The sequence below is a fragment of the Cervus elaphus genome, chromosome 16 (genome assembly GCF_910594005.1).
Source record: "Cervus elaphus chromosome 16, mCerEla1.1, whole genome shotgun sequence".
Classification (NCBI taxonomy): Eukaryota; Metazoa; Chordata; class Mammalia; order Artiodactyla; family Cervidae; genus Cervus; species Cervus elaphus.
The window spans coordinates 40,952,729-40,965,324 of record NC_057830.1 but is presented as its reverse complement, the minus strand read 5'-3'; the positions used below and the strand labels follow the sequence as shown (position 1 = coordinate 40,965,324).

The window sequence follows — 12,596 nt, the reverse complement described above, 5'->3', positions numbered from 1 at the left end:
TTCCCCCAGCATCAGACCCTAGTCTAGCATCAGACCCTCCCCCAGCATCAGACCCTCCCTCAGCGTCAGGCCCTAGTCCAGCATCAGACCTTCCCCCAGCAACAGACCCTCCCCCAGCATCAGACCCTAGTCTAGCATCAGACCCTCCCTCAGCGTCAGGCCCTAGTCCAGCATCAGGCCCTCCCCAAGCATCAGGCCCTCCTCCAGCGTCAGACCCTCCCCCAGCATCAGGCCCTAGTCCAGCATCAGACTTTCCCCCAGCATCAGACCCTCCCCCAGCATCACACCCTGTCTCAGCATCAGGCCTTGTCCAGCATGAGACCCTACCCAGCATCAGACCTTCCCCCAGCATCAGACCCTCCCCCAGCATCAGGCCCTAGTCCAGCGTCAGACCCTAGTCCAGCATCAGACATTCCCCCCAGCATCAGACCCTAGTCCAGCATCAGGCCCTCCCCCAGCATCAGACCCTCCCCCAGAATCAGACCCTCCCCCAGCATCAGGCACTCCTCCAGCATCAGACCCTCGCCCAGCATCAGGCCCTAGTCCAGCATCAGAGGTTGCCCCCCAGCATCAGTCGTTTCCCCCCAGCATGAGGCCCTAGTCCAGCATCAGGCCCTCGGCCAGCATCAGACATTCCCCCCCAGCATCAGGCCCTAGCCCAGTATCAGGCCCTCCTCCAGCATCAGACCGTCACCCAGCATCAGGCCCTCCCCCAGCATCAGGTCCTAGTCCAGCATCAGACCCTCCCTAGCATCAGGCCCTCCCCCCAGCATTAGGCCCTCCTCCAGCATCAGGCCCTAGTCCAGAATCAGACCTTCCCCAGCATTAGACCCTCCCACAGGATCAGACCCTAGCCCAGCATCAGACACTTGCCCAACAACAGGACCTTCCCCAGCATCAGACCCTAGTCCAGCATCAGGCCCTAGTCCAGCATCAGATATTCCCCCCCAGCATCAGGCCCTAGTCCAGTATCAGGCCCTCCTCCAGCATCAGACCCTCGCCCAGGATCAGGCCCTCCGCCAGCATCAGGCCCTAGTCTAGCATCAGACCCTCCCCAGCATCAGGCCCTCCCCCCAGCATTAGGCCCTCCTCCAGCATCAGGCCCTAGTCCAGAATCAGACCTTCCCCAGCATTAGACCCTCCCCCAGGATCAGTCCCTAGTCCAGCATCAGACACTTGCCCAACAACAGGCCCTTCCGCAGCATCAGACCCTAGTCCAGCATCAGATGTTTCCCACAATCATCAGGCCCTAGTCCAGCATCATACCTTCCTCCAGAATCAGACCTTCCCGCAGCGTCAGGCACCTCCTGCATCAGACCCTCCCCCAGCATGAGACCCTAGTCCAGCATCAGGCCCTCCCCCAGCATGAGACCCTAGTCCAGCATCAGACATTCCCCCCCAGCATCAGGCCCTAGTCCATCATCAGGCCCTCCCCCACCCTCAGACCCTCCCGCACCATGAGACCTTAGTCCAGCATCAGGCCCTCCCCCACCCTCAGACCCTCCCCTGGCCTCAGGCCGTTCCCCACTATCAGGCCCCCCACTTCCAGTATGAGGCGTGGCAGCTCCACTTGTCTGATGCTCCTGAGCACACTCAGGCAGCCCCAGAGCCGCAGGACAATAGCTCTTGCAGGAGGTGCATCTCCAGGAATCACCTGCGGAGCAGCAGCAGCTGGGCTCTGTTTCAGGTCAAGGAGAGGCGAAGGGGCACTTGTGCAGGAGGCAGCCGTGGCTGTGGGCACGCTCCCCGACTCTGCCTCCTCCCCGTGGGGTCTCTGCTCTCTGCTCTCTCACGGGCCCCAGGACTGTGTCCTTCCAGAGTCATAGTCGCCTTGATATCTCAAGCCCAAGTCCTGAGTTGCGTCCCAGTCTGGTGTGGTGGAGGGCTGGGAACACCCAAGCTCAAGGGCTGAAAGGATCCCAGGGGGACAGTCGGGCCCCAGCGGGCGGTGGGGCAGGGGATGAGGGTGGCCGCCCACAGAGGGCCCCGCAGCAGCACTGGAATGACAGCAGCGATGCCTTAGCTCACTCGGGGACGCTGCCAGCCTAGCACTCAGAGATGTTACCGCCAGCAGCTCTGGGGACGCAGGAAGCCCGGTGAGTGACACCACGCCACATGGGCTGTGTGCGTGGGCACTGCTGACCATGGCCTCGGTTTTCATTCTGGTTCCAACTGTCCCTCCAAGGGTTGACAGGCTCCTCTTCCGAATGGCACTGATGTTTTCTTTATGTGGGTAAACGCATCCTTGCTAGTTTCTGTCGGCACTGTTGTCCCTTATCGTGTGTTTTCCTCTTTACAACCTGTACTTGCTGCTCTTCCAGTTTAAATTAGGAGCAGTCCTTATTTTCTGCATTTCCTAGTCAGTGTTCACTGGGGCTTTCCAGGTGGCTCTAGAGGTAAAGATCCTGCCTGCCAATGCAAGAGATAATGAGAGATGTGGGTTCGGTCCCTGGGTCGAGAAGATGGCCTGGAGGAGGGCATGACAACCCACTCCAGTATTCTTGCCTGGAGAATCCCATGGACAGAGGAGCTAGTGGGCTACAGTCCCTGGCGTCGCAAAGAGTCAGACACAACTGAAGCAGGTTAGCACACACTCAGGCTTTAGTTCAGTCACTCAGTTGTGTCCGACTCTTTGCCACTGCGTGGACTGCAGCACTCCAGGCTTTCCTGTCTTCACTATCACCTGGAGTTTGCTCAAACTCATGTCCATTCAATCAGTGATGCCATAGAACCATCTCATTCCTGTTGCATCCACCAGAGAGGTGGCTGGGACTCGGCAAAGTGCATGGTCCCACTGCGTGGGTGTGAAGCTGCCCTCACCACTCTGACCGCGTGACCATCACTGTGTCTTCCTCTGTAAATCGGGAGGTGGCAGCACCTGCTTGGGAAGGGGCACATCCAGCATCCGGTATAAAATCAATGCACCACCATCTCAGCGTTGTATTTATTAACCTGCATTTAATAACCTGCTCCTTTTTCTCTCTTGTCACTTAACTGTGGTCCAGACCACAACTGGTTTACTTACCCCTGAAAATCCCACACCCAGCACAAACAAGACACTCACACATATCTGCCTGAAGAGGCATGAACATACCCTGTCCTCAAGGAGATGAAGCCGAGCGAGATGGGGCCTGATGATAACACTGTGTGATGAGGAGACCCCAGGAGGACCAGTGTGGCTGTGGGGTGAGGTGGGGGGCATGGGCAGAACCCCTGAGAGCTCCTGGGGATGGGGAAGGTAGCAGGAAGGAGGAGGAGGGCCTGTTCCTTGCAGGGTGTCCACAGATTGTACCTCACCCCTCACTGATGAGCACTTGGGCCGTTTCCAAACACTTGTCAGTGTTCTGGGGGAAGCAATCATTGCCAGCTCCTACTCAATCAACTTCACAGAATATGTTTCTAGCACTGGAGTATAAACATCTGCTTTCTTCATTCCATCCTCCGTTCATCCACCCATCCAGCCAGCCATCTGTTCATCCATCCATCCACTCACTAATCCATCCATCCATCCACTCACAAATTCCATCCACCCATCGAGCCAGCCATCGGTTCATCGATCCATCCACTCACTAATCGATCCATCCATCCATCCACCCACCCACTCATTAACTCATCTGATCATCTCGGACCCACCGAGAAGACAGACGCCTCCTCCGCTCCTGCTCCCAGGAGGACCCCGAGCGTGAGTGACAGGAGCCTCATGGGGCAGCGGGGGAGACACAGAAGGGACATGCCTGCAGGCCCTCCTCCTCTGAACGGGGAAGCACCCACCTGGTCCTAAGGCCTCCTTACCGGGGTGTCCAGGCCGACCCCTTTCCTTCTTGCCAAAGAAGCGGCCGATGGAGGACCTGATGCCGTTCTTCTTTGGGGCTTTGTCCATGGAGTCCTGGCTGCTGCTGCTGCTGGGGTTGCCCCCGGGGCCGTCCTGAGAGTCCGTCGAGCTTTGGGGAGAGAAAACGCCCTTTAACCAGCGCCCTCATGCAAACACACACCCCTCCCTAAGACCGACTGATAGAACCGGCCACCAGCAACACCCCTGCCTCCACCTCGAGCAGACAGTGGCGTCTGCTTCACCAACCACACTCCACACGAGCAATGGGGGCTCCCGGCCACAGACATCCACCCCAGGAAGCTGAGAGTCTCTGACTGGAGCTGCCCCCGAGGAGGGCTTGACTCCAGGCCAGCCGGTGCAGAGGGCGCTCCGACCCTCCCTCAGGGTTGCCGCTCAGCAGGTGATGAGGCTCCCAGAGAAGGTGAGCTCCCCCGCTCTGGGCAGCTCCCCCTGCCTCCCGCAGGGTGACCGTCCCCGGCCGTGGCAGGAGAGCGACGGTCACCGTGCAGGGCTGCTGGTCAGGAGACCACTCGTGCCCTCCGTCGGGGGCTTCCTGGCTCAGGCCGGGAGTTCAGCAGGTGGTGGTCGAATGAGGACAGTGTCAGCCACAGGAGGGGACAGAGTCTCCTGAGAGGAGACCCTTGAGGAAAAGGGAGGGACCCTCAAGAGCGAACCTGAGAGGCACGGGGCCATTACCATCAGGAACGCGTCCCGGACGGGCAGACCTCTAGCAAGAGCAGGAAGAAAGCTCCCACAGGAGTCTATCCGCAGAGATGGACATTTTCTAAAATCACTGAGGTCCCTGAGCTCTTCTCCCCCAGCATCTGAAGTTCACCACTAAACACAGGCACCGCATCCAGTGCGATTCCTTTAAAATCATCCTTCCACCTCTTTCAAGACAAGAGGCGCAGGGCTCCTGAAACTGACGAGGCGCACAGGCCCCTTACTTGCGGGCGTCCCTGACGTCCTCGGGGCTGGCCGCGCGAAGCGTCCCTGTGTGCAGCTGCTCCAGCCGAAGGGACTCAGGCGAGGCAGGGCTCGAGGTTTCAGAAGTGATGGTTGTCTTGTCATTTTGCACCTCTTCCCATAGAGCTGGCATCTGAGGGAATGAGCTAAGTGTAAAATTGGCTAACAAGAGACTGTGTCAAAAAAGGCAATCATACAGGCCTTACATCATAAGCACAAACATATTTGAAAATCTATTAGCCATGCTATCCGCCAAGTATAAAAAAATGCCTTGTACTATCTTAATGCCATCTTAAAGGACTGTCTTGTAGAGAAGCGGGGCATGGGGCAGCGAGAGCACCTGACTGAGTGCAGAGACCCCGGACGGGAACCTCCCTGCAGCGGGGCTCCACCCTGCCTGGAATGCGGTGACCAGATGGCCCCGCCGGGCAGGAGAGCAGAGCGACGCCAGCCCCATGAACCCTGCATGGCACCAACTGTCCTGATGAAAGGACTGTGCTCATCGCCAGATGCTGCTCAGAAGCACCACGAGCAACGGTAAGGAACCTCTCAGCAAGCCTTCCAGACCTTTCTGTTTGAAGGAGAAAAGGAAACAGCTTGTACCACCACCCAAGATCATTTGTAGTGATGATGCAGGTTACTGGAACCCGTGACACCAAGTGAAACACAGGAAAGGCACCTAACCCGGCATGCGAACACCATGTGTCTGGCTCGTATTTCTCTGTAACACACGACTGGGGCTACACAGTGAAGTGCTTACACGCAGTCCAGTGTAATTTACTCACTGTGGTCTACATAAAGCACCCCTAGGTCTTCACTAAGAGATGATCTTGTAGCCACCTAGAGCGGTGGGATTGGGAGGGAAATGGGAGGGAGGTTCAAAAGGGAAGGGGTATATGTATACCTATGGCTAATTCATGTTGAGGTTTGACAGAAAAGAACAAAATTCTGTAAAGCAATTATCCTCAATTAAAAAATAAACTAACTAAAACAACAAAAAAAAGATGATCTCTCCTGGAGTCCCAGCTTTCCCGCTGGTCCTGGGTGTGAGGACAGGAAAGACAGTGGTGGCAACAGTGTGGGGAACAGATTAACCCCTTCAGGGTCCAGACAGGTCTCACTTACACATTTGGGTTGTGGTTAAGCCAGGGGAAGTCTATAGAAACTTGCACGGCAAGTAATTTTATAAACAATGAGTGCGTTGATTTAACCAACTAACCTGTGCCTTTCGAATGGGATTCTGTAAAGAATACTGATCCACTGCAGCCCCACAGAAGCTTGGTGACAACAAAGTGACTTAGTGCAAAATACAGCTGAGCCCGTTTAACAGCGGCTGGATAAACTGCACCCTCCCCTGATCTCTAACAAGAACCCTCAGGCAACAGAAGGCTACAGAGGCTAGAAATTATCCCCACAGAACTGAACAGGGGTCAATCTCAAATTCAAGTTACAATAAGCCTTTATAAAAATCAGAAAACAACACAGAACAGAGCGGGGAAGTGACACGCCTGGGTTGACTGTGGACTCAGGGGAGACAAACACCTGCCTCAAAGTCAGGGGTCGCGGCCAGCCCCTTCCCCGGGCCTCCTCCTGAGGAAGGGCTCTGGGCCCCCAGCCTGGCCGCCCTCACCCGGGAGGGAAGCCCGCCCTCCCCCAGGTGGAGCCTGCCCCGCTGGTGCCCACGTAACTAGGATGGACAGGACCGTGTCCTCACTTAACAGGAGGGCAGAGCAGGCCACCAGCCCCAGGCTGACGGAGCAGCTCCGCTGTGCCCAGCAGAAGGGCTCCCAGGCACTGAGCAGCCTGAACTGGAGCGCGGCTGCCCGAGACCTGCGGGAAGGTCCCAGGAGTGGTCGGTCAGTGGGCTGGGAGCGGGAGAGGGACAAGGACGGCCAGCCCTCGGGGCACTGGACTCCAACAACAGGGGCTCATCCGAGGGACCAGAGGGGAGAGGAAGCGAGCTCCCTCCTGGTGCTCCCTCCATCAGGGACGCTGTGAGGGACACGAGAGCCTCTGGAGGAAAGCGGGCTGGACGGCCCCACGGTTAAGTGTCCAGGCTCTGATCAGACGAGTCCGCACTGCACTGCTGGGTGTGTGAGCCTGGGCACGGGGCCCGGCCTCTCTAAGCCTCAGTGTCCACGTCTGCTGAATGGGGATAACTGCAGCCTGGACCTCACCTGGGTGTCTGCGGGATTAGATGACAGGGTCAGAAACCACTCGACACGGTACCTGGCTGGCAGAGTCTCCTGCACACTGCTACCCCCGTCATTAGAGGGCTTCCCCCAAGTCTAATACCTATGGCTCTGATTCAGTCATTGCTTTTAAGAAAACACTAAGCGGAAATTCCATGGTGGTCCAGACGTTAGGACCTGGCACTTTCACTGCCAGGACACCGGTCTGATCCCTGATTGGGGAATTAAGATCCCATAAGCTGTGCAACATGGCCAAAGAAATAAAATTTTCAAAATAATAAATACTACTATGTCTATTATAAATAAGCGCGAGATGATTAGAAAGCAAACAAGTGGCAGAAAGGGAAACTGTTACAATTGTCTCAACGAATGACCTTTTTCCAACAGAACCATCAGCATATTTTAAGTGGTGGGTGAGTTTCAAAACTTCCATTAAAACGTCAATTATTCACCAGTACATAACCACACAGTGTTCTGTCAACTGACTCGATAAGCACTCTTTAACACTTCGCAGAGAAACAAAGCCATGCTAAATTAGTAAATGGTTTACCTTTCGACGATGCTTCCTTAAATCACTAGGCTGATAGATGCATGCAAAGAAATGGAGAGAAACCAGGTTGATTGTGACTTTGAAGCTAAAAATTCAAGAATCAGTATAGGCAAATACAGGAAAGCAAAAATGATGGCAAACCTATAAGTGACATTAAGACTTAGAGAACAGTAGCTGGAAACAGAACATTTTTTTTTTTTGACCACAGAAGTTAAATAAGCTATTCAAGATTTACTAGAAAAACACTACAAATTATGACTCAGGAAGGTACGAGTCTGATACAACATCGTGATTTATTAAAGCAGAGCATCCTGTACATCAAAGGGCCTCAACAGCTGTCTGTTCTCAGCCAAACTTCTCTATAACCTATTTCTCTTAATAAAAAACATGTTATACTTTTAAACAGTAATTTAACTGATGAGGAAGTTACCAAAATACCTATTTTAACACTGAACATTTCTCACCACCTATTGGACATTAATGTAAAATCCTTACCTAGAATTTGATTTAAAACTTCTGAAAATAAATTCATTAAAGCACGTACCCTATGAAAATGTGTAAGAATGAAAGCTAGCATAATAGCAGGTGGAGTCTTCACATTTGATGAACCATAGAAGATACTTTGTAAAAGAGTCTAGTAGAGACATTAACCATGCAAAAGCTGATGAGATTTACAGTCTTAAATACAAGCACCAACACAGAAAGGAGATTGTGTCAAAAGCCCATTAATTCGACACTTAGAGGATCATTTCTTTATGTAAGCATACTCTCATTTATAAATTGCACAGGTTATGTAGTGTATGATCCATCTACATTATGCTTGTAACTGCATAGTGATACAATAATTCAAACTTACTGCTATGGGGGAAAAACACCATTTAATGAGCCATGAAGAAAAGCACAAACACGACTAAAGGGACACACGCTGTGGACACAGCACTGCTGAGACCAGAGCAAGTGGGAGGACGGGAGGGGAGATGGATGGGGAAACTACAGCCTGGGGTGGGGGGCACGGGAGGCTGGGGTCTGGATTGACGACGGCTAAACAGACAACAGGATGAGACAGGAAATCCAAACCGACGATGAAAGCAGACACACCGTCAGAGAACTCCAACAACACGGACAAAATATACACAACTGTTCTTTTACAAATACTCGGAAAGAAATCAAGCATGAAACCACAGAGAAATCGTCAAGAATTTTAAATATCAACTAATTAGCCAAAGACGCAAATTATAAAAAGTGTGTCAAAAGACCACAAAATGGACTAGTTACCACTTCACATGCATCTAAAATGATTCACACTTAATTTAATGATATGCTGACTAACAATGCAGCTAACGTGAAATGGGTGGTAAGAGAAAAAAGTGATAATACATGTGCAGGTACAAAGCAGAGGGCTGTAAACGTGATTTCATGGGATAAACAGCAGTGCACTCAGAAACCTAAGCTACACACGCAAGAAAGCTGGACCATGCGCTTTAGAGCCGCACACTCTGTCACCAAAAGCCCTAGGTCGTCATCCCGTTTTCAGACTCGGGAGAGTGAGGAAGCCCGACTTCTTCCCTGGGGCCCTGGGGCACCGGGCTTTGAACCTGGTTTCACACGCAGAGCGGGCCTGAGTGCGCGGCCAGGTCCATCAGCAAGCAGACCAGTTTAGATTTTTGGTTTTCTTCCCACCGCATGCCTTGCACCGTGCAGCCAGGCATCCCCAGTGGAAAATGTGCTGCACGGTTTTCACACGCCATGAGAACTGCCTAAGGTTACTTTCACAAAGCTGTCTGCTCCCTGAGAACAGAAACTTTCCTGCAGCTGCTGCGCCCAGCACAGGCCAGGCCCAGCGTTACAGAGGCAGGCTCTGGCTGAGCTCATGATGACGAGCTAAGCCGGTGGTCCAAATATCAATACTACCTGGTCACTGTGCGATTACGGAATGATTAAAGACTAGGTACTGTTAAAAATCATAGACCTCTGAGTGTGGCAAATGTACCTGATTTTCTTCTGGATAAAAAGAGAAAAAACTAAAAACAAACAAAAAAAGAAATCCAGTGTGCTGGAGGAGGGACGCGGCAGGGAGGAGGCAGACACATACCAGAGGCATGGTGCCCAGCCGGTCTATGTTCCGCGCTGGCCTTCGACGCCTCATTCGGGGCGTGGCGGGCACACTGCTGGGCGGGCAGGAGCTGGCAAGCGAGGAGGCAAAATACAGGTCGAGGGAGCTCACTGATTTAAAACGACGAAGGCTGCCTGAGCTCGCCTTGCCCACCCTGCTCTCAGTCTCCTTGGCCCGCTGCTCCGTGGTCTCCTTCTCTTCTTGGATCCACCTAAGAGAGAGCAAAACTCGTCACCTGCCTTTGTCAGCACAGGAACGTGTCTGGACAACAAATTTGGGCTTGCATTCTGTGTCATGATTAGCAAATTCCAGCAACAGTTGCTCAATTAACATCGCAGCAAAAAGGTTCGACTTTCCCTCTTTTGAATATTCTCAAACTTAGTATAACTTAGCATTGAGTCTTACAAACTGGCCCCTGATCATTCACGTTTGATTTGACTCATTTACTCTAACATTCTGACGGGGCCTGGGTGGCGACTCTCTCCCCGTGAGGAGACGCCTGAAAATGACAACCTTCACCATCCCTGCTCTCAGGGCTGAGGTGCACGTCAGAGCCTCGAGTCTTTTCCACTGGGAATCAGGAACTCTGCACCATCAAAACAGCGATTCACGAACAAGCTTGACCTTATAAACACAAGTCTCCAGACCAGATGAAGTGCTGTGTTGATCTTTTTTTTTTTTTTTTTTTTTTAAGGGTGTATATGTACCAACACATCACTTGATGAAGTTCTCCCCCAGGTTTGTGTGAGTTTCTGGATTCATGTCAATGTGCCGCATTCACCTACAATTCACGGTTACTCCTCTTCTCCCCTAATGTGTCATGGATGATTTTATATAGCAGTTTAAATCCTAGATTATGCATATAAAATGATTTTTTAACAAAAATACAAGATTCTTGCAGGTCGTAACCTCTCCAGTTTCACTACTTATATGTCCTGAAAGATTTTCACTGGTGACAAGTTGAAGGACAGAATTTACCACTTACATCAAGTCAACATATTGCATAAGGAAAAATCACTTTTACCTGACAACGTGCTGTAAAAATAGAAACATTAATATGTAACCGTTCCATATTTCCTGCGGGGACGGGGAAAGACAACCTTTCTGAGCTCGTCTGTGCTCAAACACGGCCCAGAAAGCAGTCTGTGTCGGCGCCAAAACTGCAGGCGGCACCACCTGCGTTTGCTGGTTGTGCTGCTCACCCCTGCCTTCCGCCTGAACCCCCCGCGCTCAGCCAACAGGAACGGGCACCTCGGCCTGGGCTGACGTGACGAGAACAATCTGAGCAGCAGCTCTGCCGGGTCCTGCGCAGGGTCACCGGCCCGCGGCCACTCTGAACGGAACCTCAGGACAGGAGGCACGGCTGTGCGGGTGTGGCCCAGGCAGGCCTCGGGGCCCCCGGCCGCCCGGCTGCACCCAGACCCAGGGCCCCCTGCTCACCACGAGGCGGGCCTTCGGATTCTATCCCGCTTTGTAAACTGTTATAACTGCCAAGATGGTGTCTAAAGAAAACATCTTAAACATACTGATGAGTTGAGAAAAACTCAAACACATGTCCTTGGACCAGTGTTTTACAACAAGCCAATCTTCACACTGTGCTAAGTTAAAAAGGGAAATGCGGATCTGAGTGGGAATTTGCCAACCCCAAACCTCAGCTTTTCTGTTCCAGGTGGCTTTTCACCAGAACGTGGGAGGCTCCGAGGTACACGAGGGTGAACCCTCAGTGCTGGTGGGTTCACGGGCCACAGAGGACACCACCTCGGCACGTCTCCCACCTTGGGGCTCAGAGCTGTGGGGGGGACACCCCACAAGACCCCCCGCCCACAGAGTGCTGACACCAGCTGTGGACAGAACACCCTGGCTGACTTAGCTCTCTCATCAAGGGCGATCTCAGAACTGAAAATCCTTGAAGCAGGCCTGTAGTCAGTGTTCTCACCATGGAACACTCAGACTTCTCCTAGGACAAGACAGCTCCTCGGAGAAGCCCAGTTTCTGGGGAGCTGAGTTCGGGCACACCCACCGGATCTCTTCATTGATGGTGTCCAGCTGCTCCTGAAGCATCTGCCCGCTGGGCGGCAGCTGAGCAGCCGAGCTGAGGAGGGTGACCCCGTCGCCCTCGCCGTTAGACACGCCTTCGTCTCTTTCGAAGGCCTGGGCCACGGTGGCCGGCACGTGGGCCTGCTGTCTCAACTGAAATAGAAGGGGCCGAGTCACTGTGTGTTGATCTGGGCATATACGTTAGTGCACTTCTTCCTGTATACTCACCTGATGACATGGCCACTGTAACAGAATATACCCAGTGTCTCTCATTGATCTCAACGTCAAGAGAATCTGCTTATTCACAGCTTTAAATTCTCAGTTTGAGAGGGAAAAAATGTTATCCTAAAACCATTCTATTACCCAGTTTTTAATTGCAAATTGATAGCCAGAAGATAATAAATCTTGAGACATTTATGCCAACTAATACTTTTAACTGGGGGCTTCCCAGGTGGCTCAGTGGTAAAGAATCCGCCTGCCAATTCGAGAGGGCAGGTTGGATCCCTGGGTTGGGAAGATCCCCTGGAGTAGAAGATGGCCACCCACTCCAGTATTCTTGCCTGGGAAGTCCCAGGAAGAGAGGATGTGTTGGGCTACAGTCCACAGGGTTGTATAAGACTCGGATAAGGCTGAGTGTGTACTCAGGCAATGCTGTTAAACCATATAAAACTCTGACTTCTTACAGAAAAACTGTATTTACAAGAATTCAAGAAGCTCAAAAGTCAACTAGTTCCATAAATACGTGCATCATCCACCTGACCAGGCAGCAAGTGTACTAATGCAGGCCGGCCGGGTGGCTGGTACCTTCTCGTCCAGGGCCTTGTGGTGCTCAAATAGAAACTTCAGCGCCCTGAGCACCTCCACCTCGCTGATCATGCCGGCTGGGGACTGCGCCTGCTGCTTGTC

General features: G+C 52.7%; 1 protein-coding gene across 1 annotated transcript; it reads right to left on the bottom strand.

The window, feature by feature from the left end:
* Window positions 1–3,618: 3,618 nt before the first annotated feature.
* LOC122710049 (liprin-alpha-1-like) lies at window positions 3,619–12,586 on the bottom strand. Its single transcript, XM_043927493.1, has 6 exons — window positions 12,495–12,586; window positions 11,674–11,843; window positions 9,633–9,864; window positions 4,780–4,931; window positions 3,793–3,941; window positions 3,619–3,659 (listed from the first exon to the last, which is right to left on the bottom strand). The coding sequence occupies exons 1-6, from the start codon at window positions 12,564–12,566 to the stop codon at window positions 3,619–3,621; spliced, it is 816 nt and encodes a 271-aa protein (XP_043783428.1). The 5' UTR covers window positions 12,567–12,586.
* Between the last annotated feature and the right edge of the window lie 10 nt (window positions 12,587–12,596).